Genomic DNA, 16,609 nt, shown 5'->3' with positions numbered 1-16,609 from the left:
GCAAGGCCAGCCCTTGGACACAACAGCCAGGCAAGCATGCGCTCCCTCCCAGAGAAGGAAAATTCCAGCCATGAGGTCCATCCCCAAGCAGGCCATGAGGTCACAGCAGGATGTGAGGTCACAGCAGGCTCTGGGGTCACAGAGCCGTGTGGTTCTACAGCATCACAATGTCCAACCCCCGGTGCCCAGCACAGTGGGAGGGCATCCATGGAAACCTCACTGCCTTGCTGCTGCTTCCATACCCTGTAGGGCTTTTTCCCAGCCTGACCTGGCTGCAGCTTCTCCCCAGCCTCTGCAGGAAGGCATTTGGCATCAGCTGGCAGGGAGCCCAAGCTGAAGCATGGGCTTAAGATCTGCTGGGGCTGCAGCCAGTGCTCACTCCCGCTGAGGCTTCCTGGCCAAAAACAGGGCAGAGGCAAAGCAAAATATGGAGGAGAAAGAGCAGGGATTAGCTTGCCCTTGAAAGGCAGAGGTGCTCTGGGGCTCGCTCCTGGCCAGGGAGCCTGCCCAGAGCCGTGCCCTGCTCGCCAGGGCCTTGAGGGGCAGCTGTGCAGCTGGGCCAAGCTGTGCCAGCAGCTCCAGCCATGCTGGGGAGCCTTGCCAGCTCTGGGCCCTGCTGTGCAGGAGGCTCCCTGTGTGCCACTGGCAGCTGGGGCCTCAGCCACCTCCTCTCTCCACAGGTGCTCCTGTGCATCTTCAGAAGAGAGGCCTAGCAACTCGGGCAAAGAGAACTTGACCTGTTATCCCAGGTCTCCACTTATGCCCTTATCTGCCCTGCCGTGGCTGCAACACCATCAGAAGGCCTTCTCACATTCCAAATTCGTTTTCCCCTCCAAAACAAGACCCTCTGCCCCAGAGCCCGCAAGCCCTGTTTCCCAGCCAGGAGTGAATGTGGGCAGCCCCTGTCTGCCAGGGTAGGGCTTGGCCCACATTTTATATTTCAATAAAGAAATGGTGTTGTCACAGCTCTGTCCAGATCGTAACAGCCGCAAAGGCCACCCCGCAGCAGCACAGGCTGAGCTCCATGGCCAGGAGCAACCGTGGATGCCCACGGTGTGTGCAGGCAGGAGCCAGGCAGGGGCTGCTGTGACCAGTGGGGTGGCCCTGAAGGCTGGGGGAGCCCATGCTGAGTGTCCCTGGGCCGAGGACACATTTCCTTCCCTGGCATCATCTGAGCCCTGGCCCCATGAGGCAGGCATGGATATTTTGGGGTCCCTGCTGAGGGGTGCCGGGGTCACTCATGAATCACAAAGGAGTATTGATGGCCTCTTCGAATCCATGCAGGGACCCCTCATGGGGTGTGCAGCGGGGTTACATTTGAGGCGTTTTTTTACTCTTCTCAGCACAGCAAAGGGTCACTTGGCCGAGGTTTTGCAAAGCTGGGAGAAAGCCTCTTGCAAAGCCTTGGGCCCGGCCTGCGGGCACAGCGGACAGGCGGAGCTCATCCCCTGGGGCCAGGCCGGGCTGCTCAGGCCGGGCCGGGCCGGGGCAGGCTCGTGTCCCGGCAGGGAAGGGCCGTGGCCCTGGGCTCTGATGAGGGTGCTGAGCTCCGCCATGGCCCTGTGCTGCAGCCCAACACATTTACAGCCAGGGCCGTGCCCTGGCCCACAGGAGGCACCCGGGGCTGCAACTGAGGTCGCGCCTTCTCCCACTCAAGGGGGCTGGCCCTGTTCCTTTGGAGGATCCAGAGCCTTGTACTTCGGCCTGATGGTGCAAAGATCCCCCCAGCATCCCTGAGCTTGCAGAAATAAAGGCTTTGTGCTCATTAATATGAAAAGCTGTATGGGTGGCCTGCAGCTAATGTTCTTTTGTTGCCTGGACCCCAGTCAGTGCTTGAGTCTAAATGAATGACCCAGCCTGAAGCTGGCCTTAAGACTGATTTGATGAGAGGGAGTGAAGCTCTGTTGACTGCAAATTCTCCAGGAAAAAAGTACAGGAACTTGGGTAATGCTGGTGACAAAAGCAGAGTGCAGAGTTGAACCTGTGAGGCCACCTCAACGCCTCCTCCCCCAACCCTTTTATTTTTATTTTGTTTAATATTCTGAGGGCCAGTTCTTGCATGAAATGGGCCCTCAGGAAAGAGCTGCTGGGCCTCCTGGCTGTGTCTGTTTGTGCTCCCTGTGCTTCTGGTTGCCAAGGTGTCAGGGTCTGTCCTAGTGGACAGATGACCTGATGGTTCGTAGGAATGATCTCAGAGTGCAAAACACCAACACGGTACAAGGGGGTTTGCAGTGATAATCACATCAAACGCAGTTTTATTGAAATAACTACAGCAAAAATGCGATAGAGGGATTAAGGGAGAGAAAAAGAGAGAGAAAGAGAGAGAGAGAGAGGGGGGATATAGCTACCAACTCAGAGACGAACTGTACCAACTGTAACAACTTTGGTGCAGTCCAGCTGAGGGTCCGCCTGCTACGCTGGGGAGATCTGAAATGCTCTGGCTAACTCAGAGATTTTTATTACTGAAAATTGCGAGGGGTGGGGGAAACAGATACAATAGGGAACAGATGTAACAGGTAGTCCATGTTCTCAGCAGTAAATGAGCTTGATAGATGTAACAGGTAGTCAGTGTTCTCAGCAGTAAATGAGAGCCATTGTTTTCTTGCTCCAGTGGTCACAATCTGCAGGCAAACATCTCGCTTTGGTCAGCTTGCCTCCCCACACACCTCCCCCGGACTGGGAGTTTCAGTCCCAGTCCTTGGAAGGAGCAGAGGGGCCTTTTTTGGAGTTTCATGTCTCAGTCCTTGATGGAAAAGCTTCTCACATCTCCGTCTGTCTGTCACGGTGGTTGTAAAACAGGCAAGACAGGGAGACCACCTGAAACTCAGGAGAAGTCCAGCCAGGCCGAGAAGTGGGACAGTTTCCAAAGCTGCTATTGTTGCAAACGGGGCATGGTGTCCTCTTCTTAGCATACAGCAAACACTGCTGTGGAAACAACAGCTCAAAACTGAGCTTTCAGGTCTCAGGGTCCGTGGCGTGTGACTTTTCTCCTTCAGAGCCAGATATAGATGGGGGGGTCTTCTCTTCAGTGGTCTCCCAAAGACGATCGTGAGGCAGATGAGGGAAAATTAGGACAGACTCTCACGCAGGGCCAGCACCTCTGAGGACAGGGCGTCCTGCTCTGAGTGGTGGTGGCAACAGCATGTCCCCAGCAATAAGCTGGTAGCGCAGCCGTGGGACAATGGACACTGGCACAGAAATGAGAGATGACAGGTCTAGTTTTCCCTGCCTGAGTTATTTGACAGGTCTTGTGAAGCTGCAGAATCATCCCTGTGAAGAGAGGAGGTGGCTGGGGAATTGGGAAAACAAACAATGGGGTATGCATAAGTTTTTGTATATGCCCCATTCAGCATAGGCATTTTTAGGAAGTGATTTATTGAAGGAGTTTTGAAGCAACCATTACATTCAAAAATGGAGAGGGTCCTCTGGAGCTGAATGATCAAAAGTACATTGAGGTATTAAGTTTAACCTTAACAGCTATTGAAATTGAGATGGAAATTGATGAAGAGATACTAAGTCAAGTATTTCCCAGGGTATGGACCTCTGTGTACCAGGGATGGCGAAAAATGCCTCCTCCATAGTAATTAAGCTTAAGGAAGGGACACAACAAGTCAGAATTAGGCAGCAGTACCCCTTAAAGAATGAAGACAGGGAAGGAATCAGTCCAATAATTGAAAATTTTCTGCGGTAAGCATTATTAAAAGAATGCCAATCTGATTTCAATACTCCCATTTTACCTGCAATCTGATGGGTCAGACTGGATAGTACAGGATTTGAGGGCTGTCAATAAAGTAACAGAAGATCTGTATCCTGTGGTAGCCAATCCATATACCTTATGAACTTATTTAACACCTGAGCTAATCTGGTTAACCATTTTAGAATCAAATGATGCCTTCTTTTGCCTCCATATCCACAAAGTCAGACAGAAAATTTTTGCATTCGACTGGGAAAGCCCTAAAAGTGGGCACAAAACCCAGCTCACATGGCCCGTGCTTCCTCAGTGCTTCAAAATTTCCCCTACTCTGTTTGGGGAGCAACTTGCAAAAGATCTGGAGTTTTGGGAAGCTCCACAGGAAGAAGGAAGGCTTTTTTAGTACCTGGATGATCTTCTAGTAGCCACTCGGACGAGGGAAGCATGTCTGGCCTGGACACTAAGCCTTTTGAATTTTCTAGGACCCCAAGGACACAGAGTATCAAAGAAAAGGCACAGGCAGTGAAAGAGAAAGTAATCTACCTGGGGTACCAGGTGAGTGCTGGGCAACGGACGTTAGGGCAGGCTCGCAAGGAGCCATATGCCAAACCCCAAAACCCCAGACAATAAAGGAACTCCAAAGCTTCTTAGGCATGGCAAGGTTGTGCCGACTGTGGGTTTATACTTATGGACTGCTCGTCAGACTCCTCTATGCTCTTATTGCCAGTGGAAACAGAGATCTCCAGTGGACAAAGGAAGGCACACGGGCCTTTCACCAGCTAAAGAGTGCCCTCATGTCAGCTCCAGCTTTGGGACTTGCAGATGTAAGTGAACCATTCTTTCTGGTTTTCCCATGACAGACAGGGAATTGCCCTGGGAATATTGGCTCAGGACTTGGGTCCATATCAGAGGGCAGTTGCTTACCTCTCCAAGCAACTAGATGCATCAGCAAAAGGATGGCCAGGTTGCCTCAGAGCTGTAGCAGCAGTCGTGCTGAATATTCAAGAGGCATGCAAGTTTACCCTGGGACAAAAATGGCTGTACTAGTGTCCCACACAGTGCCCGCAGTACTGGAAGCAAAGGGTGGCCTCTGGCTTTCACCACAGAAGTTTCTGAAATACCAGGCCATCATGGTAGAGCAAGATGATGTAGAGATCGTGGTGACTAATATTGTCAACCCAGCTTCTTTTCTCAGTGGAAATCAAGAAGAAGCAGTACACCACGATTGCCTGGAGACCATTGAAGCTACTTACTCCAGATGCCCAGAATTTTAAAGACACTCGTCTAGACGATACTGAGACCTGGTTCACTGATGGCAGTAGTAGCCACGTTGCCAGTGGAAAGCGACATGCTGGATACACAGTGACTGCCTGCAGAGAAGTAATAGAATCCAGGCCCTTACCGACAGGCTCCTCTGCGCAGAAGGCCGCGATAATTGCCCTGACCCGTGCCTTGGAAATGGCAAAAGGAAAGAGAATAAACATCTATACAGACTCGAGGTATGCATTCAGAGTTGTGCATGCACATGGAGCCATCTGGAACGAGAGGGGACTGCTAACCTCACAAAAAGAAGAGACAATGCAGCTGCTGGAAGCAGTTCAGCTGCCTGAAAAGGCATATTAAGGCACACCAGAGAGTGAGCTCAGAATTGGAAGAAGGAAATGAGCTAGTGGATGGAGAGGCAAATAAAGCAGCAAAAAGTGGAGTAATTATGGACAGATTTCCCTCAAAAGTAAGCCAAAATATAATAGTACTAATCAAAAGAGACATGCAACCACAAGGAGTGGGCTGCCGTTGAAAGACAGCCAGTAATCCCTTCCCATTTTTGTGATCACTAGTGAAAGAAGAGCACCAGAAAACACACTGGGGCCTAACTACTTAAAAGCTTTTATAAAGTGTGGCTCCTTTCCCAGAATGACCAAGGCTGCCAGTGATACAGAGTGCATCAAAATAAAGTGTTGACTTTTAAGTAGTAGTTTCCACAGGCTTTCTAAAATGCATATCTGATTGAAAGAATCATTGCCAAGAATTAATCTGCCACTATTACTCAGGTAAACCAACAGTGAGATCCTTGCCTCCAGACAAACCCCAAAAATACCCCCAGGCCGAAACTCGGTCAAATTAAGAGAGGCCATGGGCCTGGACAGCTGTGGCAAATTAACTTTTCAGAACTCCCAGAGAAAGGGGGGTATCTGTATTCATTAGTATTGACAGATACATTTTCAGGCTAGCCAGAAGCATTCCCCACCAGAACTGTCAAAGCTCTAGAGGTGACCATGGTATTATTACAAGAAATAATACCATGCTTCAGAGCTCCAGCCACAATATCCTTGGATAGAGGATCACATTTCATTTCCAAAAGAGTTCCAAAGATTAGTAGCCACCTGGGCATAGATTCATAGATTGAGAACTTCACACTCCATACCACCCGCAATCAAGCAGCCAGGTGGAGAAAATGAATCATTTGATTAAGCAGCAGATTGTAAGACTGGGGCAGGATGTTAATCTGCCCTGGCCCCAGGCTCTTCCACTGGCACTGCTGCGAATTCAGACTAAACCACGAGCTAAAGAAAAGCTGAGTCCTTTTGAAATGCTTTATGGAAGACCATATGGAATACGAAAGAGAATGTCCACCGACATTGGAGAGATAACCCTGGCCACCTGCATGGCGGCTTTAAGCAAACAGCTCAGAGAAATTGAGAAACACGTGGCTAGAACTCGGAGCAAAGAGCTAGACAGACCAGTACATAACATACAGTCTAGAGATTATGTACATGTTAAGCCTCTTGCAGAAAAGACTTTGGATGCACAGTGAGAGAGATCACTGCAAGTGCTTCTCATCACCTTCTCTGCAATCCAGACCAAGGAGTAGAATGCCTGGATCCATCGCTCTCGAGTGAAGAAAGCCCCAGGAGCCCCTTAGAGAGGGACATCAAGAAACAATGAACTGAGATTAAAACTTACTCAGGCAAAATGAGTATATTGCAGCCAGGGGTAGTTTGTCATTTCAATTACAGAATTGATTTGTATGTAATTATAACTGGAGTCTTAGAATTAGAGAGTACCTCTATCCAAAGCAATGCTGAATGGCCTTGGTCCCAAGCTTTCAATCTGTATACTGGATCCATGGGAGAACTTTCTAAGATAAAAGAGCTAAACCTGTCCACTGTAGTAATTCATGAAGATCAGGTATATGAGGAGCAAGAGTGGCAAGAACGAGAACTGTGGACACTTCAGGAGATCAAGAGAGAAGAAATCAAAATAGAGTGCTAGGTAGTCAATGAGACGGCTAATGAGAAACCAGATGAAATTAGTGTCTCAACCTCCCCGTATACAGGCACCAAGAAGTTTGTGATAGCCCAAGTGAACCAGACTGTTGGTGTAATTTCTCCTTGATACAGCCTGTAGAAGTGACCTGCCTTTAAGCTCGAGATGCTATAAAGCTCTCATTTAAATTTTAAATCAACACTGCACTTTTTACAATGGCAGGACCTTATACAACCCACACTAGTAATCAAATAGTTCAGACCCAACCCAAACTTGAACCTGAAGTGTGAGAAACAGGCCCCTACGTAGGGAAGAATGTAAGTGAAAACAACTGTTGTTCAATCCAGAATGGTCTCTCAAACGTGTTGAGTTGCTAGTGCAAATTAACATCTCAAAAATCCAACCAGCCTGCTCCTCTTTCCGAAGAACATCCTTTGAGGGCTGCACAAGGTGGTTACAAAGACAGATATAGCTCAGGAGCAGAACAAGAAATTATCTAACTTGGATGTTAGGGAATGGATTGAGAGTTTTAAATGGAATTGATTCAGAAATACTGATGAATAAGCTGGCCACTGCAGCAGGTGACCTAGCAAAATTGAAGCAGCCTTAACAGTCAGCTCTATTGGCATTAGGAACTAGCCAGTGGCAGGTTTCCAAAGTACTGCCGAAGTGGGAAAAGGCTGGGAGCCAAGACCACAGGGTAATAATAGAAGCACTTGGTACAGTTGGAAATAATGTGTCTTTAGCTTTCAGTTGTATACAAGCACAGTTATAGATGTAGGCAACAGCAGCTCTGATCATACGGGAAGGGGGTGAAGGTAATTTTCCAGCTGAAATTTGGGAAGTTGTCTGGGATAATGTGATTGATTTTGTAAAGAAGTTTCAATCCTGGTGGACTATAGTAAATTTCACCTATGATCCTGCTTCTAATGTGGCCACTGCCTTTGTTCTTACCTAACATTATGCCACTGTTTATGTTATCCGCCCCATCACTGCACTGGGATTAAATAATGAAAAAACAGTGCTCTACCCTTCAGAACATAGAGTGTGGGCTGGAAAGGTGAATGAAAAGAGGCAAACAGTAAAGTTAGAATCCTGCATTACTAGAGAACAACTGGGATTCATTTGTGAAAGCAATACAATTAATGCCCAAATGTGTGTCTAGACACTGAACAGAGTATTTGCCACTTTGAGATTCATGCAGTCACTGATCAGAAAACTGTGCTCATATATACTAGTAAAAGTTATGTGTGCCTGAGAACTGCTTGTGCTGCTGTAAAAATTGATAACAACAATATTATTTTGTCTAGAAGAAATAATTTTAATTTTTGTATTTGCAATGTTGTTAAGATTATCGGGTGTGATTTTTTGTACATGGCCCCCCTGACATCCCACCAGTTGATTAAAACCAATTACACAATGTAACACAGACTATCACCAACTCCTGTTGGGATGGACCTTACATTGATAAAACAATTAATTAAGCACCAAGACCTACTGCAGATCTCGAAGGAAATTCCAGAAAACAGAGAAAGCCCTAATCACTGTCTCTCATGATACCAAAGAAATAACCAGAATTCTGCAAAGAGTAAAGCAAACTGCAGATCATCACTGGTGGGATGTGATCTTTGGGTGGTCACCAACTGACAATGGAATCCTTAATAAAATGTGTCATCCCATTGTAGTTTTGTTAATATTAGCTCGAATAAGCTAATTTTAGGGTTATCCATTATACTGCTAATGTGATATTGGAGAATACTACAGCAAACAGCTGTGTTAACCTCCTTATCAAACGTACATGGTAAAGCATTAAGAGACACTTATTGTCATAGGGATTTGCATTAGATAAAAGAATTTACTTATTTTCTAGGAAAGGGGGGAAAAGAGACAGAGTAGAAATTTTCCAGAGTAGAAATCCATTTTGATTTAGGTGAAATGTACATCTTTGAGTAAAGTCTGTAGTTGGAAAGCATAGCTGTTTAGTCTGACTGGTAAAAAGCCTAGGCTCAGAGAAACTGCTTCAGTCAAGGACAGAGATAAGGGGCTGGCAGGGGACACAGAGACAGAGGAACTGCTATGAGAACAGGCCAACCTGACCTGGGAATTCTTCCTGATAAAGATTAACTAGCGGTAAATGTCACACCAAATTTGTAAAAATGAATATGTAGGAACCTATCGTAAAATTGGATGCATATCTATTTGAGAGGGTGATAAAAAAGGATCTGGAGTTCCCAGAGGTATGCATGTCTTTTAAGGAGAGGAATCTCCACATGCATCCAGCACAGTAATAAACATACCAACTTTACAACTTTCACAAAGTCGTGGAGTTGCGTTTATCTCCGCAAAAGAGGCCCCGGTGTCAGCTGGCTCACAGAGACCCTCCTGCACAGCAGGAGATGCCCACTGTGCTCAAAGTTTGCCTCTGAAGACTGAGAGGTGAGCTGGTAAGAAATCCCGGAAATTATCAGTGAAAGGGCTTTAAGTCTGTTGTTGTCACTAGGTAAAAATCTCCAGTGGGAAAAGAGCCTCTCCAGTACACTGGGTGTCTTGTGATGAATTAGTTCATCTAAGAGTAATGATCACCAATTAAATGCAGTTTTATTTTTTATTCGGCAAGCATAAAAGTGTTCCAAAATTTTCAGAATTCTAAAACTACTTTGAAAAATCCAAAACTACAATAGGAAAAGGGAAGAAATATTTAGGGATATTTTTCTACAAAAAATGTTTCTAAATATTTCTAAAATCTTCTGCTGTGTATAAATGTAAAACAAAGACAAAATGGGGCTGCTTTGTCTCAGGAGCCCCATGCTCAGCTGCTGCCTGCCCAGCCCTGGCAGTGCCCAGACAAGCAGCTCCGCCAGAGCTGGTGGTAGCACCGACACACCTGAGCTGAACCCCAAAGATTTTGCCAGGCTCAGGCCCTTCCCTGGTAGGAGGGCTGCACCTCCTGGCCTGGCTGGACACCAGGGGCAGCACCTTTGGGGACAGAGGCTCCTGCTCTGGGTGGTGATACCAACAAGCTGTCCCTAGCAATGAGCTGGTAATGCAGCCGTGGAAGGGACAACAGACACGGGCTCGGAGATGCGAGATGACAGGACCAGTTCCCCATGGCTGGGGTATTTGGCCAGTCTTGTGAATCTGCAGAGGCATCCCTGTGGAGAGAGGAGGTGGCTGAGGCCCCAGCTGCCAGTGGCACACAGGGAGCCTACTGCACAGCAGCGCCCAGAGCTGGCAAGGCTCCCCAGCTTCTCTGGACAATCACAGACTGGCAACAACCCCACAGCAGCCTCTCTGGGAACATTTCCTGTCTACAACATTAGACTTTTAAAAGAAGCTGTTTGAGGGAAAGGTGAACAAAACACTCACCCTTTTCTCTTCCAGCAAGTCCAAATTTGGACACAGCATAAGATGAAAATAAGCTCCAAAAAAAGCAGGCCTGCTATTAATCCTATCCAGAAACCCCTTCCAGGGCCCTTCTGGGAATCCAGAACACGTGTGGTGGGGCTGGCTGCACCTGTGGGAGCAATGGGGAGCGTCAGCCCGTGCTGTGCTGCACTGCTGAGCTGGCAGCACGGTGGATGCGGGCAGGACGTTCTCCGTTTCCCCCAGAGCTGGGGCCTGCAGGCACCTTGCCGCCCCTTGGCACAGGCTGTGCCACCCAACAAAGCCCAGCAGGCCGGGAGGAGAGCCCGGGGCCAGCGCAGCTGCTTGGGCAGTGGCTGCTTGGAGGGACACGGGCCAAAGCCATCCCTGAGCAGCCACTGCCAGCCCTGGCCCTCCCTGCCCCGTGACAGCTCCCCCAGCGCCAGGGCACAGAGTCAGGCCCTGTCAGGACCCAGTGCAGCCCCTGCCCAGTCGGGAGCCAAGGCTGGCTCTGGCCCTGGGCTCGCGGCAGGGCTCCCGCTCGGGGCTGCTCCTGTGCCTTGGGCCTATGGGCACTCAGGGCCAGCTCCGGAGCAGCTGCAGCGGGAGGGACATTGGTGCACGGGTCCCCTGTCCCTGGGGCTGTGAACGAGCTCCAGAGGCTTCCAAGGCTCCAGAGGTGCCTCCATCTTTGGCTGCTGCTGGGCCATACAAGGGCAGGACCTGGGGGAAAGAGGTGCCGCCACACAGCCCTGCTAAATGGCTGACAGTGGCAGAGCAATTACCTCCTGTGCCTGTGCCCATGTCTGGCATCTCCTCCTCTCCTGCAGCAGGGGCTGCCAGTCGGCCTCTGCTTGCTTGGGGAAACACTGCCTTCTGTCCTGCCTTTTGCTCCATCACTTGAAAAAGGAAAAAGTTCAGCTGCATCAGATGGAACAATTTCGGATTTCTTTTGGTGGCATCTTTAGGACATCAGGCTTATCAAAATGGGGATAAGATTCAAAACCATCTGGCCTTTTGGGGCTGGGCCAGGGCCCACCTTCCTCCAAATAGCTGCCAGGCCTGAGCAGAAGGTGTGAGGGGATCGCGCAAGGCGAGGGCACACACGTGCATGGCTCTGTCCTGGCACCTGCAGCGATGCCCCCTTGGCCGAGCTTTGGGCTCTGAGCTGGCAGCTCTCCCAGGGGAAAGGCCTTGACCTACCCTCGCCATGTCCCAGAGGCTCAATCCTGAACGTGGGTTGGGAAGCCAGACCACCTTCACCAACAGGTTCAGCTGCAAAGAAAGGCAGGACAGAACAGCACCTGTGTCACTGCAGGAGATCCTCAGGCTGCAGGAAAGGCTCAGCCCCAGGGCACAGCTCTGGGCCCGGCCCCTTCCCTCTCTTCTCCTCTCCGTGGCTGCACAGTGCACACAGAAGGACACACTGACATTGCACACAGAAGAAGGATGGACAGCTAAATGCTCCTTCCTCCCACTGACAGTCATCCTGTGGGATCCCTCAGGGCTCCAGAAGGGAGCAGGGCAAAGTTTCCAGAACTGAACAACCTTTAGAGGAACTTAAAGGAAATGCCATATGAGTGAGCTTTTGCCACATAGACACTGATTATTCTGTCAGGAAAGGTACGTTGAGAACTTGTCTCCAGCATCTGACAACATCTTCAAACCACCATTTACCATCATTTCCAAATAATCCAAGTCATGATCCCAATCTAGAAGGGAGCAGAGATTCTACGGAACCATTTCCATGATATGCTGGGATCCCCTTCTGATTTGGGGAATTGGGCACTGCAAAGGGGGTGGGGTAAGGCTGTGGGAGCCTGTGGCTCCTGATCACTCTCCAGACACTTTGGAGTCCCTGTGCAACATCCCTGGAGGGGCAGCTGGGGCCGCCCAGGGCCCTGGGGCTCTCTCGCTGCCACACAGGAAACCCTCACTAAATGCTCGGGGAAATCTGCAGTGCCACAGCTATTGCTCCCAACCTCTGTCCCGCCCTCCTGTTTGCCAACCTGCCCAAGAAACAGCTTCCCCAGCCCAAGGGCACATAGCCAAGCTCTGTCAGGAGCCAGTGGAGCCTTGCTCTCCCCCTCTGCCCTTTCCCCACCATGGGCACCCCGTGCAGCCGCTCCCAGGTTTGGGGACGTGTCTCCCACGGAGGGAGCCCAGCAGGACAGCTCAGTACCCGAGTGCCCTGAGCCTGCTCGGGACAATTACTCTGGGCTGTGCCCGTCTTGTCCGGGCTGTGCCCACAGTGCCAAGGAGCAGAGAGGGCAGCTCAAGCCTCAGCAGGGCTCAGGCCCAGAGGCACAGCAATTACCTCCTGTGGCTGTGCCTGGCATCGCCTCCCTTCCTGCAGGAAATGCCACCTTCCACAGAGCCTCTCTGTCCATCCCTTGAGAAAGGAAGAGGCTTGGTGGGACGCAATCATTGCACATCCAGGTGGTGCCCTCCTCAGGAGGCAATACGTGTCCACAACATGGATAAGAATCAGGAAAATCCTGATCCCCACAGGTCTTTGGGGCTTCCTATGGCCCTCCCTCTGCCAAGCAGCCACACCTCAGGATGTGCTCAGACACTGGGAAAATGCAGGGGATCCATGGTGAAGTTTGGGCTCTCTGTCAGTTGATGCCCAATGCCTTCCTGCAGAGGCTGGGGAGAAGCTGCAGCCAGGCCAGGCTGGCAAACAGCCCTGCAGGGCGTGGAAGCAGCAGCGGGGCAGCGAGGCTGCCATGGATCCCTTCCTGCTGTGCCGGGCACGGCGTGTCCAGATGTGCAGCCAAAGCCCCTGGCTGCTGAGCCCCAGGACAAGGCTGAGGGAAATGCTCTCACCATTCCCTTTGTGCAGTTCCTCCACCATTTGTTTAAGGATGTTATTTGGCTCATCGGCTTCCTTGTGCCCTGTGGCTTTCTTCTTCCCTCTCAGAGGACCTTAAGAGAAAGTGGTTCCATTTCCTATGAATGGATCCCACAGAAGAAGGGCTCAACCTCTGGGGTCAGCTGAGACACACTACTCACCCCTGCGATGAGAGCCTGGCTTTGGTGAAGGAACCAGCAAAGGAACAGGAAAAGTCCTCCCTGCAGACGCATCTGTAACACAACAGCCACAGAAGCTTCTGTAACCAGGTTCCTGCCAGGTTGTCAACAATTATTCCGTGGTGGGACAATGAGAACAAACCTGTACGAGTCTCCAAAGGCTTCAAAACTTTATTTAGCCAATCTAATGGAGAAATCTTCCTAGCAAGCTCATCTAGAACAGAGCAGAGATGAGTACATTTTACAGGGCATGCTGGGATCCCCGTCTGCCTCTGGGAAATGGGCACTGCAAGGGGGTCGGGTAAGGCTGTGGGAGCCAGATGTCAATGGACATGGCCAAAGCTGCACAGGGGCCTGGGGAGCTCTGGGCAGGCTCCTGGTCACTCTGCACCCTCTTTCCATGCCCTGTGCGACACCCTTGGTGAGGTGGCTGAAGCAGCCCAGGGCCCTGGGTGCTCTCACTCCCACAGCTGCAACTCTTGCTAAAGCCCTGGGGAAAGCTGCAGCAGGCAGTGCCACAGCTATCCCCCTGTCCCTCTGATTCTCCTGCCCTTTCTCCTGCCTTTCCCACCTTCTTCTATCTCTCCATCTCTCTTTGCCTTGGGACCCCTTCCCCATCCCAAGGCACATAGCCAGGCTCTGTCAGGACCAAGTGGAGCCTTGCTCTCCCCCTCTGCCCTTTCCCCACCATGGGCACCCCGTGCAGCCGCTCCCAGGTTTGGGGACGTGTCTCCCACGGAGGGAGCCCAGCAGGACAGCTCAGTACCCGAGTGCCCTGAGCCTGCTCGGGACAATTCCTCTGGGCTGTGCCCGTCTTGTCCGGGCTGTGCCCGCAGTGCCAAGGAGCAGAGAGGGCAGCTCAAGCCTCAGCAGGGCTCAGGCCCAGAGGCACAGCAATTACCTCCTGTGGCTGTGCCTGGCATGGCCTCCCTTCCTGCAGCAGAGGCTGTCAATGAGCCACTGCTTCCTCCGGGAAACTGAGCCTTCATCGCAGCCTCTCCATCTGCTTCTGGAGAAAGGATTAGGTACAGCTGGGTCAGGTGGGGTTGTTCCCCTTTGAGGATGGGGAAACTTCAAGAGGCAATGCTTGTCAAAGACATGGTTAAGAAGCAAGAAATCCCTAAAAAATTTTTGGTGAAGCCAAGGCCCTCTGTACTCCAAACAGCTGCCCCTTCTGATTTGACTGGCGACAGGGAAATCGCAGGGGATCTGAGGTCCGAGCTCCTGTTTGGTCTGCCTGTCAGCTGATGCCCAATGCCTTCCTGCAGAGGCTGGGGAGAAGCTGCAGCCAGGCCAGGGTGGCAAACAGCCCTGCAGGGCGTGGAAGCAGCAGCCGGGCAGCGAGGCTGTCATGGATCCCTTCCCACTGTGCTGGGCACGGCGTGTCCAGATGTGCAGCCACAGCCCCAGGCTGCTGAGCCCCAGGACAAGGCTGAGGGAAATGCGCCCACCTTTTCCTGCCTGCTGCATTTCCTTCGTCCTTTGCCTCATGTATTCAGATGGCTCATGAGCTTTCTTCTCTGTTGTAGATTTGTACTTTCCTGTTGGAGGACCTTCAAAAAACATGGTTTGATTTCCTATGAATGGATAGCACAAAAGCAGAACTCAGCCTGTGGGGTCAGCAGGGACACACTACTCACCCCTGCGATGAGAGCCTGGCTTTGGTGAAGGAACCAGCAAAGGAACAGGAAAAGTCCTCCCTGCAGACGCATCTGTAACACAACAGCCACAGAAGCTTCTGTAACCAGGTTCCTGCCAGGTTGTCAACAATTATTCCGTGGTGGGACAATGAGAACATACCTGCAGGAGGTTCCAAAGGCTTCAAAACTTTATGCCGTCCATCTAATGGAGAAGTCTTTCCAGAAACCTCATCTAAAACGGAGCAGAGATGAGAACATTTTTCAGGGCAAGCTCAGATCCCCGTCTGCCTCTGGGAAATGGGCACTGCAAGGGGGTCGGGTAAGGCTGTGGGAGCCAGATGTCAATGGACAAGGCCAAAGCTGCACAGGGGCCTGGCGAGCTCTGGGCAGGCTCCTGGTCACTCTGCACCCTCTTTCCATGCCCTGTGCAACATCCCTGGTGGGGCAGCTGAAGCAGCTCAGGGCCCTGGGTGCTCTCACTCCCACAGCTGCAACTCTTGCTAAAGCCCTGGGGAAAGCTGCAGCAGGCAGTGCCACAGCTATCCCCCTGTCCCTCTGACTCTCCTGCCCTTTCTCCTGCCTTTCCCACCTTCTTCTATCTCTCCATCTCTCTTTGCCTTGGGACCCCTTCCCCATCCCAAGGGCACGTGGCCAAGCCCTTTCAAGACCCAGTGGAGCCTTGCTCTCCCCCTCTGCCCTTTCCCCACCATGGGCACCCCGTGCAGCTGCTCCCAGGTTTGGGGACGTGTCTCCCACGGAGGGAGCCCAGCAGGACAGCTCAGTACCCGAGTGCCCTGAGCCTGCTCGGGACAATTCCTCTGGGCTGTGCCCGTCTTGTCCGGGCTGTGCCCGCAGTGCCAAGCAGCAGAGAGGGCAGCTCAAGCCTCAGCAGGGCTCAGGCCCAGAGGCACAGCAATTACCTCCTGTGGCTGTGCCTGGCATCACCTCCCTTCCTGCAGCAGAGGCTGTCAGTGAGCCACTGCTTCCTCCCGGAAATGCACCGCCTTTCTTCTGCACAGCCTCTCCATCTGCTTCTGGAGAAAGGATGAGGTACAGCTGGATTAGTTAGTGCTGTTCCCCATTGAGGATGGGTAATCTTCAAGAGGCAATGCTTGTCAAAGACATGGTTCAGAATGGTTAGGAAATCCCTATAAAATTTTTGTTTAGGCCAGGGCCTTCTGTACTCCAAACAGCTGCCCCTTCTTATTTGCCTGGAGATGGGAAATTGCAGGGGATGTGAGGTGCATTGTGCAGTTTGGGCTGCCTGTCAGCTGATGCCCAATGCCTTCCTGCAGAGGCTGGGGAGAAGCTGCAGCCAGGCCAGGCTGGCAAACAGCCCTGCAGGGCGTGGAAGCAGCAGCGGGGCAGCGAGGCTGCCATGGATCCCTTCCTGCTGTGCAGGGCATGGCGTGTCCAGATGTGCAGCCACAGCCCCCGGCTGCTGAGCCCCAGGACAAGGCTGAGGGAAATGCACCCACCTTGTCCTGCCTGCTGCGTTTCCTTCGTCCTTTGCCTCATGTGTTCAGATAACTCATGGGCTTTCTTCTGTCCTGCAGCTTTGTTCTTTCCTTTTAGAGGACCTTAGAAAAACATGTTTCCTTTTCCCATTAATGGA

At 51.2% G+C, this 16,609-nt stretch overlaps 1 protein-coding gene across 10 annotated transcripts; it reads right to left on the bottom strand.

The window, feature by feature from the left end:
* Positions 1–2,813: 2,813 nt before the first annotated feature.
* Positions 2,814–16,285, bottom strand: LOC131088295 (uncharacterized). Of its 10 annotated transcripts, none has more exons than XM_058032224.1 (12): positions 15,915–16,280; positions 15,155–15,226; positions 14,995–15,066; positions 14,806–14,907; positions 14,256–14,363; positions 13,497–13,568; positions 13,337–13,408; positions 13,151–13,249; positions 11,525–11,596; positions 11,107–11,220; positions 10,325–10,472; positions 3,128–3,270 (listed from the first exon to the last, which is right to left on the bottom strand). In XM_058032224.1, exons 1-12 carry the CDS (start codon positions 15,934–15,936, stop codon positions 3,216–3,218), a joined length of 1,008 nt encoding a protein of 335 aa, XP_057888207.1. In that variant the 5' UTR covers positions 15,937–16,280; the 3' UTR covers positions 3,128–3,215. The 10 variants fall into 10 exon arrangements, with proteins under 10 accessions (XP_057888210.1, XP_057888211.1, XP_057888207.1 ...); XM_058032226.1 differs by having other exon boundaries at positions 3,178–3,289; positions 15,915–16,281; XM_058032219.1 differs by lacking the exon at positions 3,128–3,270 and adding an exon at positions 6,069–10,110 and having other exon boundaries at positions 15,915–16,284.
* Positions 16,286–16,609: the final 324 nt, after the last annotated feature.

The sequence above is a fragment of the Melospiza georgiana genome, chromosome 11, assembly GCF_028018845.1.
Source record: "Melospiza georgiana isolate bMelGeo1 chromosome 11, bMelGeo1.pri, whole genome shotgun sequence".
NCBI lineage: Eukaryota > Metazoa > Chordata > Aves > Passeriformes > Passerellidae > Melospiza > Melospiza georgiana.
This window is presented reverse-complemented; position numbering and strand designations above follow the sequence as displayed.